Source organism: Marmota marmota, unplaced genomic scaffold (assembly GCF_001458135.2).
Source record: "Marmota marmota marmota unplaced genomic scaffold, marMar, whole genome shotgun sequence".
Taxonomy (NCBI): domain Eukaryota; kingdom Metazoa; phylum Chordata; class Mammalia; order Rodentia; family Sciuridae; genus Marmota; species Marmota marmota.
Window position 1 is genome coordinate 5658552 of NW_026000171.1, and position 21074 is coordinate 5679625.

General features: G+C 37.0%; 1 protein-coding gene and 1 long non-coding RNA gene across 2 annotated transcripts in view; both read left to right on the forward strand.

Annotated features, from left to right (window-relative positions):
• LOC125611871 (maestro heat-like repeat family member 5) overlaps positions 1-2940 on the forward strand; it is a 28026-nt gene extending 25086 nt beyond the window's left edge. Inside the window, exon 15 of the mRNA XM_048787564.1 lies at positions 2717-2940. Within this exon, the coding sequence (XP_048643521.1) occupies positions 2717-2940 (224 nt within the window). The remainder of the gene's footprint in view (positions 1-2716) is intronic.
• A 1376-nt stretch (positions 2941-4316) lies between these two features.
• Positions 4317-20381, forward strand: LOC125611868. Its single transcript, XR_007342104.1, has 3 exons — positions 4317-4327; positions 6650-6655; positions 20233-20381. It is a non-coding gene; the product is annotated as an uncharacterized LOC125611868 (long non-coding RNA).
• Positions 20382-21074: the final 693 nt, after the last annotated feature.

A 21074-nucleotide genomic window follows, 5' to 3' on the forward strand; every position in this document is an offset into this window, starting at 1 on the left:
GACCTTTATTTTATTTATTTATTTTTATATGGTGCTGAAGATTGAACTCAGTGCCTCACACATGCTAGACAAGTACTCTACCACTGAGCTACAGCCCCAGCCCCAAGAAATTTCTGGGATGCTAATATTTAATATTCAGACTCTTGGTAGATGTTTTTTTTAATGTAAGGATTCTCAAAGGAATAAGACAATTTGACACAATTCTAGATCAACAATTACTTTCTCTCAACACTTTGGAGATATTATACTAGTGTTTTCTGGCTTGCTTTGTTATGTTTGAGAAGCCTGAGGCCATTCTAATTTTTGTTCTTTGTAGCTTATCTTTACATTGACAGAAATACAGAGAATATTATCATCAACTCCCTGTACCTGTACCCCAGATACAGCAGGTATCAACTCGTGGTCAACCTTGTTTTTTTTTTTTATTTTTTTCCCACCTATACCCTGTCCCTGGCAGGGTTATTTTGAATTAAATCCAAGACTTCATATTATCCCATCTATAAATAGTACATGTTTCTAAATGATTCTTTTAAAAAACAAAACATGAAAAAAAGTATAATGGAGTAGAATACAAACTATCCAAGAATTGGGAACTGGTTTGAGGCATTTCATCCAAACCTCTGAGGCTACCAGTTTATTTTCTAATGTCTCTATAGTTAGAAACACTTCAGAGAAGCATTTACTAGCCTTAATTTACAACTCTCCTAAATGCAGATCTGAATCATTTCTCCCAGGGCACAGAAGTTAATTACTGAAAAAACCAGTATGAGTTTTGAGGAACTGGCTTATTTTTGGGGATTAACTTAGCATAACAGTCTCTAGTTCCATCCATTTACTGGCAAATGCCATAATACATTCTTCTTTATGGCTGAGTAATATTCCATTGTGTTTATATATTACATTTTCTTTATCCATTAATCTATTGAAGGGCACCTAGGTTGGTTTGATAGCTTGGCTATTGTGAATTGACCCCATGAACATTTATGTGGCTGTGTCACTATAGTATGCTGATTTTAAGTCCTTTGGGTATATGCTGAGGAGTGGGAAAACTGGATAAAATTGTGGTTCCATTCCAAGTTTTCTGAGGAAACTCTATATTGCGTTCCAGAGTGATTGCACCAATTTGCATCCCACCAGCAATGTATGAATGTGCCTTTTCTCCTAAATCCTTGCCAACATTTAATGTTACTTGGATTTTTTATAATTGCCATTTTGACTGGAGTGAGATGGAATCATGGTGTGCATAGTTCTAATTTGCTTTTCTCTAATTGTGTGAAGTTGAACATTTTTAAATATATTTATTGACTATTCATATTTCTTCTTCTGTGAAGTATCTGTTCGGTTCCTTTGCCTATTTATTCATTGGGTTATTTGTTTTTTTGGTATTATTATTTTTTTTTGAGTTTTTTTATATATATCCTGGAGATTAAAGCTCTACCTGAGGTGCAGGTGGCAAAGATTTGTCCCATTCTCTCTTCATGTTATTGATTGTTTTATTTGTTGTGAAGAAGCTTTTTAGTTTGATTCCATGTCATTTATTGATTATTTATTTTACTTCTTGTGCTTTAGGAGTCTTGTTGAGGAATTCAGTTCCTAAGCTGACATGATGGAGACTTGAGCCTACTTTTCCTTCTAGTAGGTGTAGAGTCTCTGGTCTAATGCACAGGTCCTTGTGCAAGGGTGACAGGGGACTAATTGGATTTTGTTACATATGGGTTTCCAGTTTTCCCAGCACTACTTGTTGAAGAGACTATCTTTTCTCCGATGTATGTTTATGGCACCTTTGTTTATTATGAGGTAACTGTATTTATGTGGGTTTGTCTTCTATTCTATTGGTCTTCATGTTTGTTTTGGTGTCAGAACCATGCTATTTTTTATTACTATAGCTCTGTAGTATTAATTTAAGGTCTGGTATTGTAATGCTTCCTATTTCACTTTTCTTGCTAAAGATTTCTTTGGCTATTCTGGGCTTCTTATTTTTCCATATGAATTTCATAACTTTTTAATGTCATCAGAACCTTGAATAGGAGTTGAATTAAATCTGTAGAGAGATTTTGGCCAGGGTGGGAAATCTATCTTTCTTGTTTACTACTGTATGCACCGCACCTAGCAGTGCCTGGTGATAGGAAGAACTCAATAATAGTTGACAAATGAATTAATGATTCTTATGTATAGCAGTGAAAAATTAGAGACAGTTTAATTATCCAGTAATGAGGGTTCATAAAAATGACAATCCTGTGATTTGATCTTATACTGTAAACAGGTAAATCTTATGGGAAGAAAAAATGTTATTTTTTGTAAAGTTCTATCTTTAATATAAAAAAAGCCCTGCAAGGATAGGTACCAAAATATTAGCAGTATTTTTTCACAGGGTTCTTGATTCCTCTTCCTTCTCCCCACATTTTTTTTAAATGGGGTCTTGTTATGTTGCCCAGGCTGACCAGGAACTCCTGGGCTTAAGCAATCCTTCTGCCTCAATCTGATAAATAGCTGAGGCAACAGGAACTCAGTATTCTATCCAGCTATCCTTTCCATTTTTAAAAAACATTCTTTAATATGTTTTCTATAATGAAACCAGCATTACTTTTTTACAATCCAAGAATGATTCTAAGTGGAGTTGCACGATAATGGCCTATCATTTGGGTAGGCCCTGAGTGGGGCTAGGTAGACAATCTTCAGGGATCCAGAGTCTGAGTTGACCTCCTTCTGGTTTCAGCTCTTGAATGTGTGAAGAATGATCCCAGAGATGCTATCAAGGTGATAGCCAATGCTATCCTGAAAAAAATAGATGAAGATGTGAAGATCCAGGGTTCCTATGCTTCCAGGCTGAGCCAAATCAGCAGTAACTTCCTCAGAGGTTTTGGCATCAAAACCAGAAAGAGAAAGAAGCACCTGTTTAGGACTGTCAAACGGGAAATAGATATTGATGAGAATCATTAAAACAAAATCTCAAGTTGGTTCCAAGTTTCTGAATTCCTTCTCAAACAGCAATTCAGATGGAAGGTCAGCAGAGATTTTAGTACCAATGTCTAAACATCCAATTAAACAAGTTGAGCCTATCTAAAATGCAGCTGCATAGGAATCACTGAGAATATTTAAAGCTGGGAACCAATACTTTTTCCATTTGTTTGTGGACATATCAGTGCTTTTGTCCAATGGGTTGTGCCATTTTGACCATGGAAGATACATTATGCTTCTTGTCCTTTATCTTCCTAGGGAATTGTTGGTTATGGGCAGATACATTTGTCAGGCAAACATTTTCTCACCCCAAGGCTAGCTGGCTTTCTTCCAAATTCCTGGGATCCAAAGGCAAGCATGAGTGACTAGAACAACTTTGGAAAGTATGTCCTTCACCATTTGGGAAATGTTACCCATGAAAAAAGACACAGGGTAGCAAACATCATGAAACTTAGTTTTCAATTTTTTCCTGTACATCCACATACTAGATGTAAATCCCATGTTAGCTTTTTATGGTTGTGACCAAAATATCTTACAAGAACACCTTGAAAGTTTATTTGGGCTCACAGTTTCAGAGGTTCAGTTCATTCAGGTCAGCCAACCTGAATGCTCTGGGCCTGAGTTGAAGCAGAACATCTTAGTATAAGGTGTGGAGGAAGAAAGCTCAGCCCAAGGCTGCAAGGAATTGGAGAGAGAGACAAAATATAGAATCCCCAATACATGCACCCTGTTTAGTTAACTTTTTTATTGCTGTGACCTGACAAGAAAAATTAGAGGTGAAAAAATTTATTTTGGCTCATGATGTCAGAGGTCTCAGTCCATAGATGGCTGACTCCATAACTCTAGGCCTAAGGTAAGGCAAAAGTCATGGCAGAAGGGCATAGTAGAGGAGAAGAACATAGGATATAGCCAGCAGAGAGTTGTGCTCACCAGGGACAAAATATTAACCCAAAAGTTATGCCTATCTCCTCTAGCCACACCCTACCTGCCTATAGTTACTACCTAGTTAATCCATATCAGTAGATCAATATAGTGATTAAAGCTCTCATAATCAAACCATCTAAGGTAAACATCCCTATATTTAGAGTTAAAAAAAACATTTTAAATTTGTTTTAATTAGTTTGCATGACAGTAGAATACATTCATGCACTTTGATATATCAATGGGACATAATTTCTCATTTTTCTGAGTGTACATGTGAACACCTAATATCCAAACCATAACATTCCACCCTGAGCCCCAAGTTTTCATGCACATCTCACAATTCAAAATATATTTAGTCCATTTCCAAGAGTCCCCAGAATTGCCCAAAAGTTCAAGTCTAAAATCTCTTCTGAGATTGAAGGCAAACTTTCATCTCTTTTCCCCTGTAAAGTTAAATTTATCCAATGTATAATGGCACAGAGTAAACATTTCTATTCCATAAGGGATAAATAGAGACATAGAAAGAAGGATGGGATTGGGGCTGGGGTTGTGGCTCAGCGGTAGAGCGCTTGCCTAACGTGTGAGGCACTGGGTTTGATTCTCAGCACCACATTAAAAAAAACTGAACAAACAAAATAAAGGTATTGTGTCCATTTACAACTAAAAAAAATTAAAAAAAAGAAAAAGGATGAGATCAAAGCAAGACAAAAATCCAGCTGGGCAAATAAGTCGTGTAACTGTTTCCAGCATCTGGGGAACATGGAATCATGATGTTCTCTCCAAAGGGCTTGTGTATCTCTCTTTCTGTGGTCTTTCTGGTTGCATCTCACATGGCCTCTCTCTTGGCTTAGCTCTGCTCAATTCCTGCAACAGACATTCCACTGTACTGCCATTTGTAATTGGGGTGGGGGTTTCCACTGCAGCCTTCACTTTCTTCTCACTTCTTCATGCATCACCCTGTCAGAGACAGCCCCATAGTGACTCTGATCCTGTTACACTTTGCCTGGTCTCCCAGGCCTCCCTTTGAAATTTCAGTGAAAACTCCCTAATTCTAACATCCTTCATTCCTTCAGAACCAGCTCCATGTTGTTGCCACCAAGGTCTGCCATTATCTGGAGCAATATTCAAGCCTCCTAGTACTTGTCTATAGCACCCTCCAAGTACCTGAGTGCCTGTACATGGTTAAATAACATTCTAGGCCCTCCTTGCCCCATGCAAGCAGGGTGTTCCCATGGTCTCTTCTTAAGGAATTTTTATTTTTACACTCTTGAGCCTGAGATAGGTGTGGTCTTGCCAGTCCATTGCCATCTGTCCCATTGTTTCTGGATAGAAAGTATTTTTTTTTTGTCCCAAGGATTGAACCAAGGGATGCTAAACCACTGAGCCATATCCCCAACTCTTCTTAGTTTTTTATTTTAAGACAGGGTCTCACTAAATTGCTTAGGATCTTGCTAAGTTGCTGATGCTTTGAGCTTGTGCTCCTCCTGCCTCAGCCTCTCAAACCACTGGGATTACAGCCTTTCGCCACTGTGCTGGGATAGTTAGTATTTCTTTAGTGGCTATAACATCTACAACAACCACATCTTTACTCTGATGTACTTGCTCTTTTATGACTAAACTGCAAGCTTTCCAAATCTTTATTTTCTGCTTTCTGCTCCTGATTATCACAGTAAATTTGGTTAATAGCTTCTAGCAATACACATGCCACTGCCTGAATGCTGTACTGCCTTAAAATTACCTCTACCAGATTAATTAATTAGTACATCACCTTTAAAACTAACCTCACAAAAAAGTCTCAGGACATGGACTAAATGTACACATTTCTTTGTCAGAGGATAACATGAATGACCTCTAGTCCAAAGTCAAATAGAGTCTTCCTTTCCCTCTGAAACCTCATGAGCCCAGTCTTTACTGTCCACAGTCCTATCAGCATTCTGGTCTTTTGAACTCCCACTAGAGTCACCCATTAAACTCTGCTTTCAACAATTTAAATCTTTTCTAGCCTTAATCTCTAAAATTCTCAAAATTCTTCCCACAGACTCCAAAAAAGTCCAAAAGCTTCTGAACCACATGGTTAGGTTAGTCACTTTCAGTTTTAGTTATTTTTTTTGGTCACTGTGACTAAAATACCTGGCAAGAAAAATTATAGGTGGAAAAGTTTATTTGGGCTCATATTTGGGGTTTACCTAAGCTGTTTTCTTCCACCATGAAAGAAGAAATGTGGTGGTGGAAGAAAGCAGCTTAGGTAAACCCCAAAGGCACATCTATAGATCTCCTCTAGTCATCCCCAACCTATTATCATTTAGTTATTTCATATCAGAATTAATCCAGTGATTAGGTTAAAGCTCTCATACTCTAACCATTTCATCTGAATGTCCCTGCACTGTCTCACACATGAGCTTTTGTGGGACATCTTATATGCAAACTATAAAAGTTTGAGTGATTTCACTTCCTCCAGCCATGCTTTCATATACCAGCAATCCATTCAAATTATTAATTCATTTGATGAATTAATCTATTTATTAGGAGATATTGGGAGAAACCTCATATCTAAACCATGACATTTTGCCCCAATCCCAAAATCTCAAGTCCATTTCACAATACAAAATGCATTTACTCAATCTCCCAAGTATCCCCATAGTCTTTAACAGTGTCATCATTCCTCAGAAATCCAAGCACAAAAGCTCATTTGAGGCTTAAGGCACACTCTTTACTGTAAGTTCTTATAAAGATTAAAAGCAAGTGACCTATAGCCAATATATAGGAGCACAAAGTAAACATGCCTAAAAATACAGGAATAGGGGTATAGAATGAGAGATGGAACCATAACAAGAGTGAAATCCAGCTGGGCAAACAGGCCTTGTAGTTCCACAACCAGCATCCAAGGCAAATGCTGGTGAGATGTGATCACCAAAGAATTTGGGCAGCTCCACCCTGATGACCTTGCCAGTTACAGTCCACATGATTTCTCTTTTAGGCTGGCTCTACCCAGAGCTGGCAGTTTTTCTTGGCAAACATTCCCATAACTGGCATAATTTCTGACACCTTTTCTGACAACTTTTGATCCTGGGGTCTCTTTTGCAGCTTCACACATTGTACTCTCAGGGGCTGCCCACAGGGATCCCAACTCTCATACACTGTCTGGCATCTAGGCCTTCTAAATTGAGGTGGAAGCCACAATGATCCCTTAAGTTCAGCATCTTTACTGCAGAACCAAAACTACATGGACAATGCCAAGGTCTTTTGCTAGCTTGAGCAAAAGCCAGGACTTCTTAGACAATGGCTGCAGCAACATCTGAGCATAGAAAGAACAGATGGGACCAAAACAGGACCAAATTTCCCATAGAGTCTTCCTTTCCCTCTGAAACCTCATGAGCCCAGTCTTTACTATCCACAGTCCTATCAGCATTCTGGATTTTTGAATTCCCACTAGAGTTACCCATTGCGCTCCACTTACAATAATCTAAATCTTTTCTAGCCTTCATCTCTAAAATTCTCAAAATTTCTCCTACAGACTCCAAAAAACTCCAAAAGCTTCTGAACCATATGATCAAGTTATTCACTTTTCAGTACCAATTCTCCTGGCTAGGCAAGCAGGTCCTATAACTTGGCATACAGCATATAGGCTATATTGAGGTGAGATAGTATTTCCAAAGAGCTGGGGGAACACTGCCTCTTTTGCTTTGCTAGTTAACAGTGTGCATGGGCTCTTTTTTAGCTTGGTCATATCTGTAGACAGCAGTTTTTTTCAGCTGACAGTCCATCTTGGTTTCAGCTTCACACATCACCCTCTTAGGGCAGCCTGCAAGGACTTTGACTCTGGTAATTTTGTATGGCCTCCCAGAACTTCATTTGAAATTGAGTTGGAAGCCTCCATGACCCTCCAACTCTAGCATTCTGAATTTATGCAGAATCAGCACTACATGGATGATGCCAAGATCTTCTGCTAGCTTGTGCTTTAGCTGAACCCTCTGGATTCATGGTTTCCATGGCATCTGAGTGTTTAGGCAGCTAAGTATGATGAAACAACTTCTAGGCCACCCTCCACAAGCAGGGTGACCCATAATCTCTTTTCAAAGGCATTTTCCCTTCCAGACTCTTGAGCTCTGCAGTAGGTATGGTCTTGCAAATTCCTGAATTGCCCTCAAGCCATCTGTCTCTCTCTTTTTTTTTTATATAGAGCATCACAGTTACACATAGTATTAGGATTCATTGTGACCAAATTATACATACATAGAATTTAAATCCCTGTTTCCCACTTTCCCTACCCTCCTCCCTCCTCCTATTCTCTTTTCTCTACTGATCTTCATTTTGCTTGTTTGTTTGTTTATTTGGTATCTGAGTTCCTGCTTTTATTAATTTAACAGCATAGTTGATTTACATAGTATATACTGCTGTCATCATTGCATCATTTCTCTTTCAACAATATATTTATCTTTGGTACTTTCTACATATACCTACAGGTGAAATTCTCTGTATACATGATTTATATATGAGGTGTCCCCCAAAAGTTCATGTAACAATGAAGAAAAGTTTAGAGGTGAAATGATTGGGTTATGATAGCCTTAACCTAGTTAGTGCATTAATTCTCTGATAGGGATTAACTGGGTGGTAACTGTAGGCAGGTAGGGTGTGGCTGGAGGAGATAGGTATTAGGCATGACTTTGGGATATGTATATATTTTATCTTTATTGATCAGAACTTGCTCTCTGCTTCCTGATGGCCATGCCCTAAGCTACTTTTCTCCACCACACTGTTCAGCCATGTTCTGCCACATCTTGGGCCTAGAGTAATGGAGCCAGCCATCTATGAACTGAGACCTCTGAAACTGTGAGCACCAAAACAAATTTTTTCTCCTTTAAAATTGTTCTTATTGGGTCTTTTAGTTTCAAAAGTGAAAAAGACAACTAGAACAGCTTGCTTTAGTCAGAGCAGTGAGAAAACTAGCTGAAACCCAAGTTTGTTACTTTTTAATTGCCGAATAGTATTCCATGGTATGGATGTACTACAATTTGTTTAGCCTATTTTAGGGCATTTTGGTGGCTTAGCTTTTGACTATAACAGATGAAGCTGCTACACACACTTGTTTTTCTGGGTTGCACTCAGTTCAAGGACAGTGATCAAGAAACCATGGACTGAGACTGGCAGCAAAGTGTGTGGGACAATGAGCACCTCAGGGGTCCTACGCATGCTCCATGCATTTGTATATACATATGCTATACATATGCTCCAGAGTAGGTGAAAACAGGAAGAATAAAGCCTTTTCCTTCTATTTTTCCCTCTATACTACTGAAGCTTAACATTATGTCAGCTGACAAAGAAGAAATGTTCCAAGGTGCAGTTCCTACAGTATTATTAAATGAAGAGTTTAAGGGGAGATTTGGAGCAGAGATTCAGTGAATTGATAGATGAGAAACAGGGTTATATCTTTAATTTTTAGAGATGGGGTCTTTCTCTGTTACCCGAGCTTGTCTTGAACTCTTGGGCTTAAGAGATCTCCCTTCCTCAATCTCTTGAGTAGTCAGGACTATAAATGCACACCACCGTGCCAGCACCTTCTTTGAGTTTCAATCTCTCCTTTTTTCTTTAGGATAAAAATAATCTCTATATCTATATGGCTATATCTATAGATATATCTGGCTATATATACATGTAGCTATATAAATATAGATTATTTATATAGATATATGTATATAGATAGATATTTTCAGCATGATATGCCAATATTTGTAAGATTGCTGAATATAGCTTAAGGTATTCTTGAGTTTTTTTCTTTAAGTCCTTAGAAGGTATATCATCAGAATTGTACAATCAAAATATTGTATTTAAAAGTCATCTGAAATAATTTCTTTCTGTTTTCACAATCAACATAGTGAGGTTTATTTGCCTGCTGTTTTTCACTTTTTTAGGGCTTGTTATCTTTCTTGTTTCCCCCCCCACCCCCCCAAAAAAAACCCTAGGTATTGAACCCAGGGCTTCACTCATGCTATGTAAGTGCTCTTCCACTAAGCATCAATCCAGGCCTTAATATAATCTTTTATTATGAGATAGGGGTTTTGCTAATTTTCCCAGGTTGTCCTTGAACTTGTGATCATCCTGACTCATTCTCCTGAGTAGCTGGGATTACAAGCATACAACAGTAACTTTTAATTACAAAAAAACCCCAAAACATTTATTTTACTCCAAATGAATTCTCTTATTTGTCTTAGTTCATTCATGTTGCTATATTAAATCCTGGATAGTTTAAAATAATAGAAATTTATTTTTCACAGTTCTGGAGGCTGGGAAGCCCAAGATCAAGGCTCTGTCAGTTTTGGTGTCTGGTAAGAGCCTAGTCTCTGCTCCTAAGAAGGCAGATTGTTGCCGTGTCCTCACATCCTGAAGGCAGGAAGGCAAAATAGGCCTATCTAGTTCTCTCCAGCTCTTTTGTAAGACACTAATTTATTTATGAGGACAGAACATTTATCTACTAAAGGCCACACCATTCAATACTATTATACTGTAAATTAAGTTTCAATATGAATTCTGGAGGGACATTAAACACTCAAACAGTAGCCGTATTGAATGCTATAAATTCCTCTGTAAGCACTGTATATGTTGCATCTCAGCAATTTTGATATGTAATATTTTTTATCCTTCAGTTGAAATATTTTCTAATTGTTTAAGAAATGTGTTTCTGAATTTTCAAATGTATAATGTTTCAAAAGTTATTGTTCCGTTATTTCAAGCCTAATTACATTATGGGAAGAAAACATGATCTATATGAATTTAATTGTTGAAATCAGTGGAAACCGACTTTAGCACTCAGCATATCATCTATTTTTATATGTTGGTTTGTGTGCTAGAGGAGAATACACTCTGTAGTTATTGAATGTAGTGTTCTATACAAGTCTGTTATATCAATTTTACAAGTCATATTTTTCAAATATGTATTACTATTGACTTTATATCTTAACCAGAAATGTAGCTGAGTAGTAAAGGATGTGTTTTGCATACCTGAGACCCTGGATTTGATCCCCAGTACAGGAGAGAGAGAGAGAGAGAGAGAGAGAGAGAGAGAGAGAATGAGAATGAATTAGCATACATTCCTGGTGAATTAAATCTTTTATTTATGTGAAGTGTTCTCCTTAGTAAGGCTCTTTTCTCTGTTGTTTATCTGGTTATGCTAGCTTTCCTTTCTCCTCCTCCTCCTCCTTCTCTTTCTCCTCTTCCTCCTTATTTTGTGCTGAGAATTGAACCCAGGGCCGCTTATATGTTAGGCAAATGTTCTGCCACTGAACTACATTCCCAAATCTATGATAGCTTTCTTTTGATTAATGTTTGCATATCTTTGCTCTTTCTTTTATCTTAATCCATCTGTATTTGAGATATGTCTTCTTATAAACAGCATATGGTTGGTTTTCCTCCTCCTCCTCCTCCTCCTCCTTCTTCTTCTCCCCCCCCTCTCCCCCCTCCCCTTCTGTAGTTCTGAGGATCCAACCTAGGGGATTGGCATGCTATTCCAGGGCCTCATGCATGCTATGGAAGTGCTGTACCACTGAACTACATTCCCAGCCCAGTTTTTTTAAAAATCACTCTAACAACATATTTTTCTTTTAATCAGAACATGACATGTAATAAATTTACACTGAACACAGGCTGTACTATTTGGACTTACATCTATCATCTTTTCAAAGCACTTGCTAAGTATGGCACATTTTCCATGTCCCCAATTTCTCTCTTTTCTCCTTTTTTTTTTTACTTCCAACTGAGTTGTTTTTAAAAAATTCCAATAAAGGAGAATCCCCTTTATTGTTTTGCTAGTTTTATATTTCTTCATGCTTCTTTAGTCATTACTGTAGAGTATGACATAATCCAGGTATTTCCTTTTCTCCTTTTGACATTTCTTGTTGCCTTTGCCAAACTAGCTGTCACTCTGCTGTTCATTTGTAGGTATTAAAGAAAAGTGTGACAAGCCATATTTAGAGGGAAACCAATTTGTATCTCAGATGATTTTTCAACCCAAACACTTAAAGCTAAGAGGTCTTGGAATAATATATACCAAATTCTGAAAGATAATGGATGCCAACCAAGAATACTATACCCTGCAAAACTAAGGTTCAGATTTGAAGATGAAATAAAAACCTTCCATGTTTATCTGTTATGCTATCTTTCCTTTCTCTTCCTCTTCCTCTTCTTCTTCCTTATTTTGTGCTGAGAATTGAACCCAGGGCCCAATGGTCAAAGTTAAAAGAATTCACAACAAAATATTTATTTAAGAAATGAAAACAAGCAAAGGAAGGAAACACACTAGAAGAACAGTCAAGCAAAAGAGAAGCTAATTTGAGTTAAAAACCAGAAATAATTCAGAAATGACAGGGAATACAAATCACTTCTCAGTAATAACATTGAATATAAATGGCCTAAACTCATCAGCCAAAAGACATAGACTGGCAGATTGGATTCAGAAACAAGATCCAACAATATGTTGTCCCCAAGAGACTCACTTGTGACACAAAGATATCCACAGACTGAAGGCAAAAGGAAGGGAAAAAACTTCCCATTCACATGGGTCCCTTAAACAAGCAGAGGTTTCTATCTTCATATCAGATAAAGTAGACTTCGAATTTAAAAGTTTAATCAGAAGGGCAAAGAAGGACATTTCATACTGCTTAAGAGAATTATTAGTAATTCTCTTAAACAATTATGCCCTAAACAGTGGAGCATCTACGTACAACACAAAACCCTTCTCAATCAAATAGATCACAATTCAATAATACTGGGTGACTTCAACATGCATCTCTAACCAACTGATAACATCTTCAAAACAAAAACTAAAGAAGCCATAGAACTAAAAAATAAAATTAATAATTTAGACTTGACAGACATATAGAGAATATTTCATCCATCAATGACTGAATACACTTTCTTCTCAGCATCACATGGATTGTTCTCTAAAATAGACCATATCTTAGGCCACAAAGCAACTCTTAGTAAATACAAAAATAGAGAGATAATACCTTGAATTTTATCATATAATGGAATAAAATTGTAAATTACTGATAAAACAAAAAATAGAAGCTACTCCCTGGAGATCAAATAATACAACATTTAATGACCAGTGAATAGCTGAAGAAATCAGGATGAAATAAAAATACAGCTAAATGAGAATAGCAACAAAATGTATCAAACTCTCTGGGATATAATGAAAGAAGTTCTAAGAGTAAATGAACTTTACATTGCTCATTCATTCAAAGACTAGAAAGTCAACAAACAAATAATTGAAATTCACATCTCAAAGCCCTAGAAGAAGAATAACAAATCAACACCAAAGCAGTAGAAGACAGGAAATAATAAAAATCAGAGCCAAACTTAATAAAATTGAAACAATTGATGAAAGAAAAAAAGTTGATTAACACTTAGCCAAGCTAATGGAGAAAAAGAAAACTCAAATTACTAAAATTTATGATGAAAAAGGAAATATTACCAAGAATGACATTGAAATACAGATGATAATGAGGAGTTATTTTGAAAACATATACTCTGAACACAGGCTGTACTATTTGGAGTACAAATAAAATAGAAAATCTTGAAGACAGTGGCAAATTTTTAGAGACATATGACCTATCCAAATTGAATCAATTGGACACAGAAAATTTAAACAGATCAATTTCAAGCAATGAAATTGGACACCATAAAAAGCCTATGCACAAATAAAAACTGAGGACCAGATGGATTCTAAACTTCGTTCTACCAGACCTTCAAAGAAGAATTAACACCAATCCTCCTCAAATTATTCAATGAAATAGAAAAGGAGGGAACATACAGACTCATTCTATTAAGATAGTATCATCCCAATACCAAAATTTAAAAAAAGACACATCAAGGAAAGAAAACATTAGACCAATATCCCTGATGAGCATAGATGCAAAATTCTCAATAAAATCCTGGCAAATTGTATAAAAAAACATTAAAAACATAGTGCATCATGATGGGGATCCCAGGGATGCAAGTTTTGTTCAAAATATAGAAATCAATAAGCATAATTCACTACTTCAGTAGACTTAAAGACATGAATCAACTGGTGTGATTCTACATCACGTACAACCAGAGAATGAGAAGTTATTTTTTATATATATATAAATATATTTCAAAATGCATTCTACTGTCATATATAATTAATTAGAACAAACTTAAAAATAAAAAGACAAGAATCACAGGATTATCTCAATAGATGCAGAAAAAGCGTTTGACAAAATTCAGCATCCATTCATGCACAAAACACTAGAAAAACTAGGGATAATAGGAGCATACCTCAATATTATAAAAGCTATATGTGATAAATACAAGGCCAACATCATTCTAAATGAGAAAAATTGGAAGAATTTTCTCTAAAAACTGGAACAAGACAGGGATTTCCTCTTTCACCACTCCTTTTCAACATAGTCCTTGAAACCCTAGCTAGAGCAATTAGACAAAAGAAAGGGATATGAGTAGGAAAAGAAGAGCTCAAATTATCCCTTTTTGCTGACAACATAATTCTATATTCAGAAGACACAAAAACTCTACCAGAAAGCTTCTAGAACTCATAAATGAATTCAGTAAACTAGCAGGATACAAAATCAACAGCCATTAAAAAAAACTAAAAAAAAACCTATCCCATTCAGAATAGCCTCAAGGAAAATAAAATACTTGGGAATCAATATAACAGGAGAGGCAAAAGACTTCTACAATGAAAACTACAGAACACTGTAAGAAATTGAAGAAGACCTCAGATAATGGAAAGATCTCCATGAATTAATATTATCAAAATGGCCATTAAAACCCCAATGATGTTCTTAATACAAATAGAAAAAGCATTCATGGGGCTGAGTTTTTGACTCAGTGGTAAAGCGTTTGCCTAGCACATGCGTGGCACTGGGTTCAATTCTAAGCACAACAAAAATAAATAAAGGTATTGTGTCTATCTACAACTAAAAAAATATTTTAAAAAAAGCAGTCATGAAATTCATTTGGAAAAACAAGAGGCCCAGAATAGTCAAAGCAATTCTTAGTGAGAAAAGTGATGCAGGAGGCATCATAATACCAGAACTTAAATTATACTACAGAGCTATAGTAGCAAAAACAGCATGGTATTGGCACCAAAGCAGACATGAAGACCAATGGAACAGAATAGAAGACACACAGACATACCCACATAAATAATGTATCTCACATTAGACCCAGGTACCCATAAACATACATTGGAGAAAAGACTGACTCTTCAACAGATGGTGCTGGGGAAACTGTAAATCCATATGTAGAATGAAATTGAACCCCTATCTCTCACCCTGCACAAAACTCAACACAAAGTGGAAGGACAGACACTAAAACAGAGATCCTGTACCTAATAGAAAAAAATTAGGCTTATGAAGTTACTTCCTTAACAAGACTCCTAAAGCACAAAACAGAAAAACAAAACCCAAGAACATGAAGACAGAGCCTTCAGAATGCAATAAAATCTACCATCTTGCACCTTAGATAGAGCATTAATCTCCAGGATATACAAAGAACTCAAAAATTAATAAATGTGCAAAGGAACTTAACAGATGTTTCACAAAAGAAATATGGTAATTTATATATATATATAATATATATATATATATATGAAAAAAGGTTCAACATCTCTAGCAATTAAAGAAAAGCAAATTAAAGCTACACTGAGATTCCATCTCACTCCAGTCAGAATGGCAATTATCAAGAATACAAGTAACATTAAATGTTGGCAAGGATGTGGGGGAAAAGGTACACTCATATATTGCTGGTGGGATTGCAAGTTGGTACAACTGCTCTAGAAAGCAGAATGGAGTTTCCTGAGAAAACTTGGAATGGAACCACCATTTTACCCAGTTATCCCACTCCTTCACATATACCCAAAGGACTTAAAATCAGGATAATACAGTGACACAGCCACATCAATGTTATAGTAGCTCAATTTACAATAGCCAAGCTATGGTGTCCTTCAAGAAATGACTACATAAAGAAAACATGGTATATATACTCAGTGAAATATTATCCATAAAGAAGAATGAAATCATGGGATTTGCCAGTAAATGGATGGAAATGGAGAATATGATGCTAAGTGAAATAAGCCAGTCCCCCCCCCCAAACCAAAGACCAAATATTCTTTCCAGTGTGTGGAGAGGGAAAGAATAGAGGTTCATTGGAATACACAAAGGGAAACAAATGGAAGGGAGGGGGAGGAGAACAGGAAAGAGAATAGAATTAATAGAACATAATTTTCCTATTCTTGTATTTGAATTCACGACCAGGGTAACTCTGCATCATGTACAACTACAAGAATAGAATCATAATTAGACTGTTATATTCCAGGTATGTATAATATGCCAAAATACATTCTACTGTCATGTATATCTAAAAAGAATAAATAAAATTTTAAAAAATATGGCTGAATAAATGAATGTCAGTGCCAAGTTATACCCTTATAAATGATCATCTTAATAATGCACGCGTGTGCACACGCACACACACACACAAAAGATATAGCACACTAACAGAATAAAGGACAAAACCCACATGATTATCTGAGTAGAAGCAGAGAAAGTATGTGACATCATTTTGTTATAAAAAAAAGTCCAGAATGAATATACATCAGTGCAATAAAGGACATATACTATCATACAAAATGGTGAAAAGTTTAAAGCCTTCCCTCTAAGATACTTACTCTCCCATGATCATTGAAGTATTTATTGACAAAAGTCAAGATATGGAATCAATCTAATTGTCCATGAGCAGATGGATGGGTGAAGAAAATGTAATATATATATATATATATATATATATATATATATATATATATATATATACACACACACACACACACACACAATAGGAAATTTTTCAGCCTTGAAAAAGAAAAGCTTCAATCCTGACAATGTGAATAAACCAGGAAGACATTTCATTAAATAAACAACCATAAGTCCCCAAATAAACTTTTTCTCTTAAAATTGTCCTGGTAAGATCTTTTAGTTACAGTAGTGAAAAAGCTGACTAAAACATGAACTAAACTAGGCACAGAAATATACCACATGATATCACTTATATGTGGAATCTGAAGTTGAACTGGTAGATACAGAGAAGAATAGAGGTTATCAGGGAATCTAGGAGATGTTGGTCACAGGAGACAAAACTTTAGTTAGTAGGAATGGGTTCAAAGGGATCTACTGTGTAACTTGCTAATTATAGTTAGTAACAATGTATTGTATTCCTGAAATGGCTGAGAGTAGATTCTGTTCTCACCACAAAAACAAGCATGTGAGATCATGCATGTTAATTATCTCAGTTTAGTCATTCCACAACAAACATTTTTCAAAACATTATGTCAGACATCATAAACATATATATTTTCTACTTGTCATAAAAAAAGAGTAATGCAGACATTTACCAGAAAGCAGGAGAGGGGATTCAAAGGACCGTTTGAGCATAGAATTCTTTTCTGGGCCAATTGCTAGATAACATTTGAGATAGATGAGAAGATGCTTGCTCCCATGGCATGAGATCACAGTCCATAGAAAAGTCCTTCTTGTGCCTGGGAAATGCTCCCTTAAATGAAACATCCTTATATTTCTCAGACTTGCTGTAATCAGTTCCTACAGAGCCTGAAAGGACTCTTGTCCAGGGACTGGGATATGAATATTTCACAAAACACCTAAAAATGCTGAACAGCCTAGGTTTTATGGGACTTTGGGGAAGCAATTCTCAATCTGGTGACTCAGATCCCTTTTAGGTCTGATGAAATACACATTTGCACAGAATTTCTCATACAGACCCTCTGAATCTCATCCCTGGTCCCTAGATCAAGAGAATTGTGTTAGCTTTTCATTCTGTGACCAAAATATCTGACAAGCACAATTTATTTTGGACTCATATGTTTCAGAGGTTTAGTCTGTGGTCAGCCAGATCCATTTCTCTGGGACCAAGATGAGGCAGAATATCGTGGCAGAAGGGCATAGTGGAGGAAAACCTCTCAGTTCAGGCAACCAGGAAGCGGAGAGAGAGGACGCACATAGGAGGAGGGGTGAAGAACAAGAGCTAGGGGGATAAAATAGAAATACCCAATGGCATGTCCCAGTGACCCAACCCCCCAACTGTACACCACTTGCCAATAGTTACCACCCAGAACAGTAATCCTTTCAAATTATTAATTCATCAAGTGAATTAATCCACTAATTAGGTTACAGCTCTCATAATTTTTTTTTACTCTGAACATTCCTACATTAACACAGGAGATTTGAGGGGGACACTTCATATCCAAGCCACAACCAAGATCTTGCTCAGACTAGGTGTGGTGGTGGTTCACTTCTGAAGTCTCACCTACTTGGAGGCTGATGCAGGAGGATCACTTGAGCCCAGAAATTGGGGCAGCCTGAGCAAAAGTGAACGACCTCATATCGATAACAAAACAAATAAATAAATAGGCCCTAGGTTCAATCTCCATCACCAAAAATAAACAATTCAAAATCAGTGAAAGATTCCTGCATTAAGCAAGCCTTAGAAAGAGGGATCTAAGAACCATGTTGATCCAGGATAGTGAAAAGAGCAGTAGATTTCTGCAGGAAAGTAGAACTTGGGTGTGAGAAAGAGTTCTGGAAGAGAGAAAGTACAGTCAAAAGGAGCAGTATGACCCAGGAGACCTTTTGTGAACTTGATTTGTTGGCTCAAGGCTCTAGGCTGATCAGGAAGAATCTGGCCCTGCCTCCTCCTCAAAAAGCCAGTATATGTAGAGGGAATTTCTAGGCATTCTGTGTAGGAAGTGCCCTGTTTTTTGATGGACAAGTAATTTAGGTTTCTTAACCTAGTTAAGTATAACTAGACTATGGTGAGACCCAAAGAAAACTCATGAATCCCCCTAGGACAGCTCAGCAGTGTGCTAGAGGAGATTACTGAGACACAGAAGGGCATTTGCTTAAGAGCACTCACAGTCTTGACTAGAAATAATGGGCCCTTTGCCTGTACACAGTCCTTGGCACTTTGCTTCTATATACCTCCAGCAGCCCCAGAAGAAGACAGGATGCATCCTATGCGTTCTCCACCAACTTTGTGTGCTGGAAAGAGAAGAGCCTGTTGAGGACCCTGGCACTCAAGTCTCAAAGGATACTAGTCAACTGAAAGGCTTTGAACCAATTACCCATCTTTCCTGAGTCTCATTTTTCTAATCTGTAAAATGGAGAAAACCACCTGCCTCACCAGATCAGGATGGGGCTCAAGGTGATGCCTATAAAAGCACAGTGGGAAGGCCAGTTAATTTTCTTCTGTTGTACACAAACTACCGCAGATTTTATTCCCGTTGGTTGTAGAATTGAGTTCCCTATTTCTTTGCTGGCTATCAGTCAGTCTTAGCACCTAGAGACTACCCACCTTTTAGAGAAATGGTTCAAAGGCTACACTTCAGGGATCAAATTCACTTGTATCTTTGAAAGATGGCTGTTTCTTACATCTTCTGGCACCATCCCTGAAGTTCTACAAGACTTCATTACCATAGTACATGTGTTTAAAGACAGATAACTCACCCTAGGATGGGAAGAGGGTAATCTTACTTCCTCCAAGGTTAGGGAGAATGGAGAGGAAGAATAGAAAGAAAAAAAATGTCAGTTTTAAAGTAAGCCACTGTGGCAGAGCAGCAAGTAATATAGAGATTCCTTAGAAAACTTGGACTAGAACCACCATTTGACTCAGCTATCCCATTCCTTGGTTTATGTTCATTTATGTTCAAAGCACCAAGTGTAGCCCTCATACACCATCTTCAAAGAAATCAGTCACTTTTCTTATTGATTCTCTCATGCTTTGAAACTCTCTTTCTTCTACATCTGACCTGTAGACCCAGATGCAAAGGGTTTCTGGGATTAGGACAGGTGTACTGGGAGAATCTCCCTACTTCAAGGTCAACTGATTTGGGACCTTACTACATCTTCAAAATTCCTCCATATCAATGCCTAGATTACTGCTTGATTGAATAACTAACTGAAAGTGTGTGGTTATAAGGGACCTGGAATTTTCTGGGCCATCTCAAAATTCTGTCATGGAAATGTCATGCTACTATTAGTTATTTTTATTAGCAGAGGATCCAGAATCTAGAGCCCAAATTTTCTAACAGTTGTTTCAAACCTCCCATTTCAATGGCAAAATTGAAAAAAAACTTTTAATATATATTCCACAAAAAAGAGGTATGTTATTTTCTAAATGGGTGGGAAATTGTGTTAAATCTAAATTTCATAACTATAGAACTTTTCAGCACCTTTATTGTATGGGTGAGTTTGGTCCTCCAAGGAGCAGATACTAACATGGGATTAGAAGTGCAAGAGACTACACAAGTCAGAGCACTAATCTCGAGGCTATATAAAGAACTCAAAAAATTTAACACCAAAAAAACAAATAAACCAATCAATAAGTGGGCTAAGGAGCTGAAAAGACACTTCTCAGAAGAAGATACACAATTGATCAACAAATATATGAAAAAAATTTCAACATCTCTAGTACTTAGAGAAATGCAAATCAAAACTACTCTATCTCCTGCAGAATGGCAGTTATCAAGAATACAAGCAACAATAAGTATTGGTGAGGATGTGGGGGAAAAGGCGTACTCACACATTGCTAATGGGACTGCAAATTGGTGCATCAATCTGGAAAGTAGTATAGAGATTCCTTAGAAAACTTGGAATAGAACCACCATTTGACTCAGCTATCCCATTCCTTGGTTTATACTCAAAGGACTTAAAAACAGCATACTACAGGGACACAGCCACATCAATGTTCATAGCAGCACAGTTCACAACCTAGATGCCCTTCAATAGATGAATGGATAAAGAAACTGTGGTATATATACACAATGGAATATTACTCAGCAATAAAAGAATAAAATATGGCATTCGCAGGTAAATGGATGGAGTTAAAGAATATCATGCTAAGTGAAGTAAGCCAATCCCACAAAACCAAAGACTGAATGTTTACTCTGATAAATGCTTGCTAATTCATAATAGGGGTGCATTGCTGTAGGAACTTTGGATGGGGCAAAGGGGAGGTGGCAGGGGAAATGGGGTAGGAAAGATGGGAAATGAGATGATTATTATTACCCAAGAAATGTATGATTGCATGAATGGTGTGACCCTACTTTGGGTACAACCAGAGAAGTGAAAAATTCTGCTCCATTTGTGTAC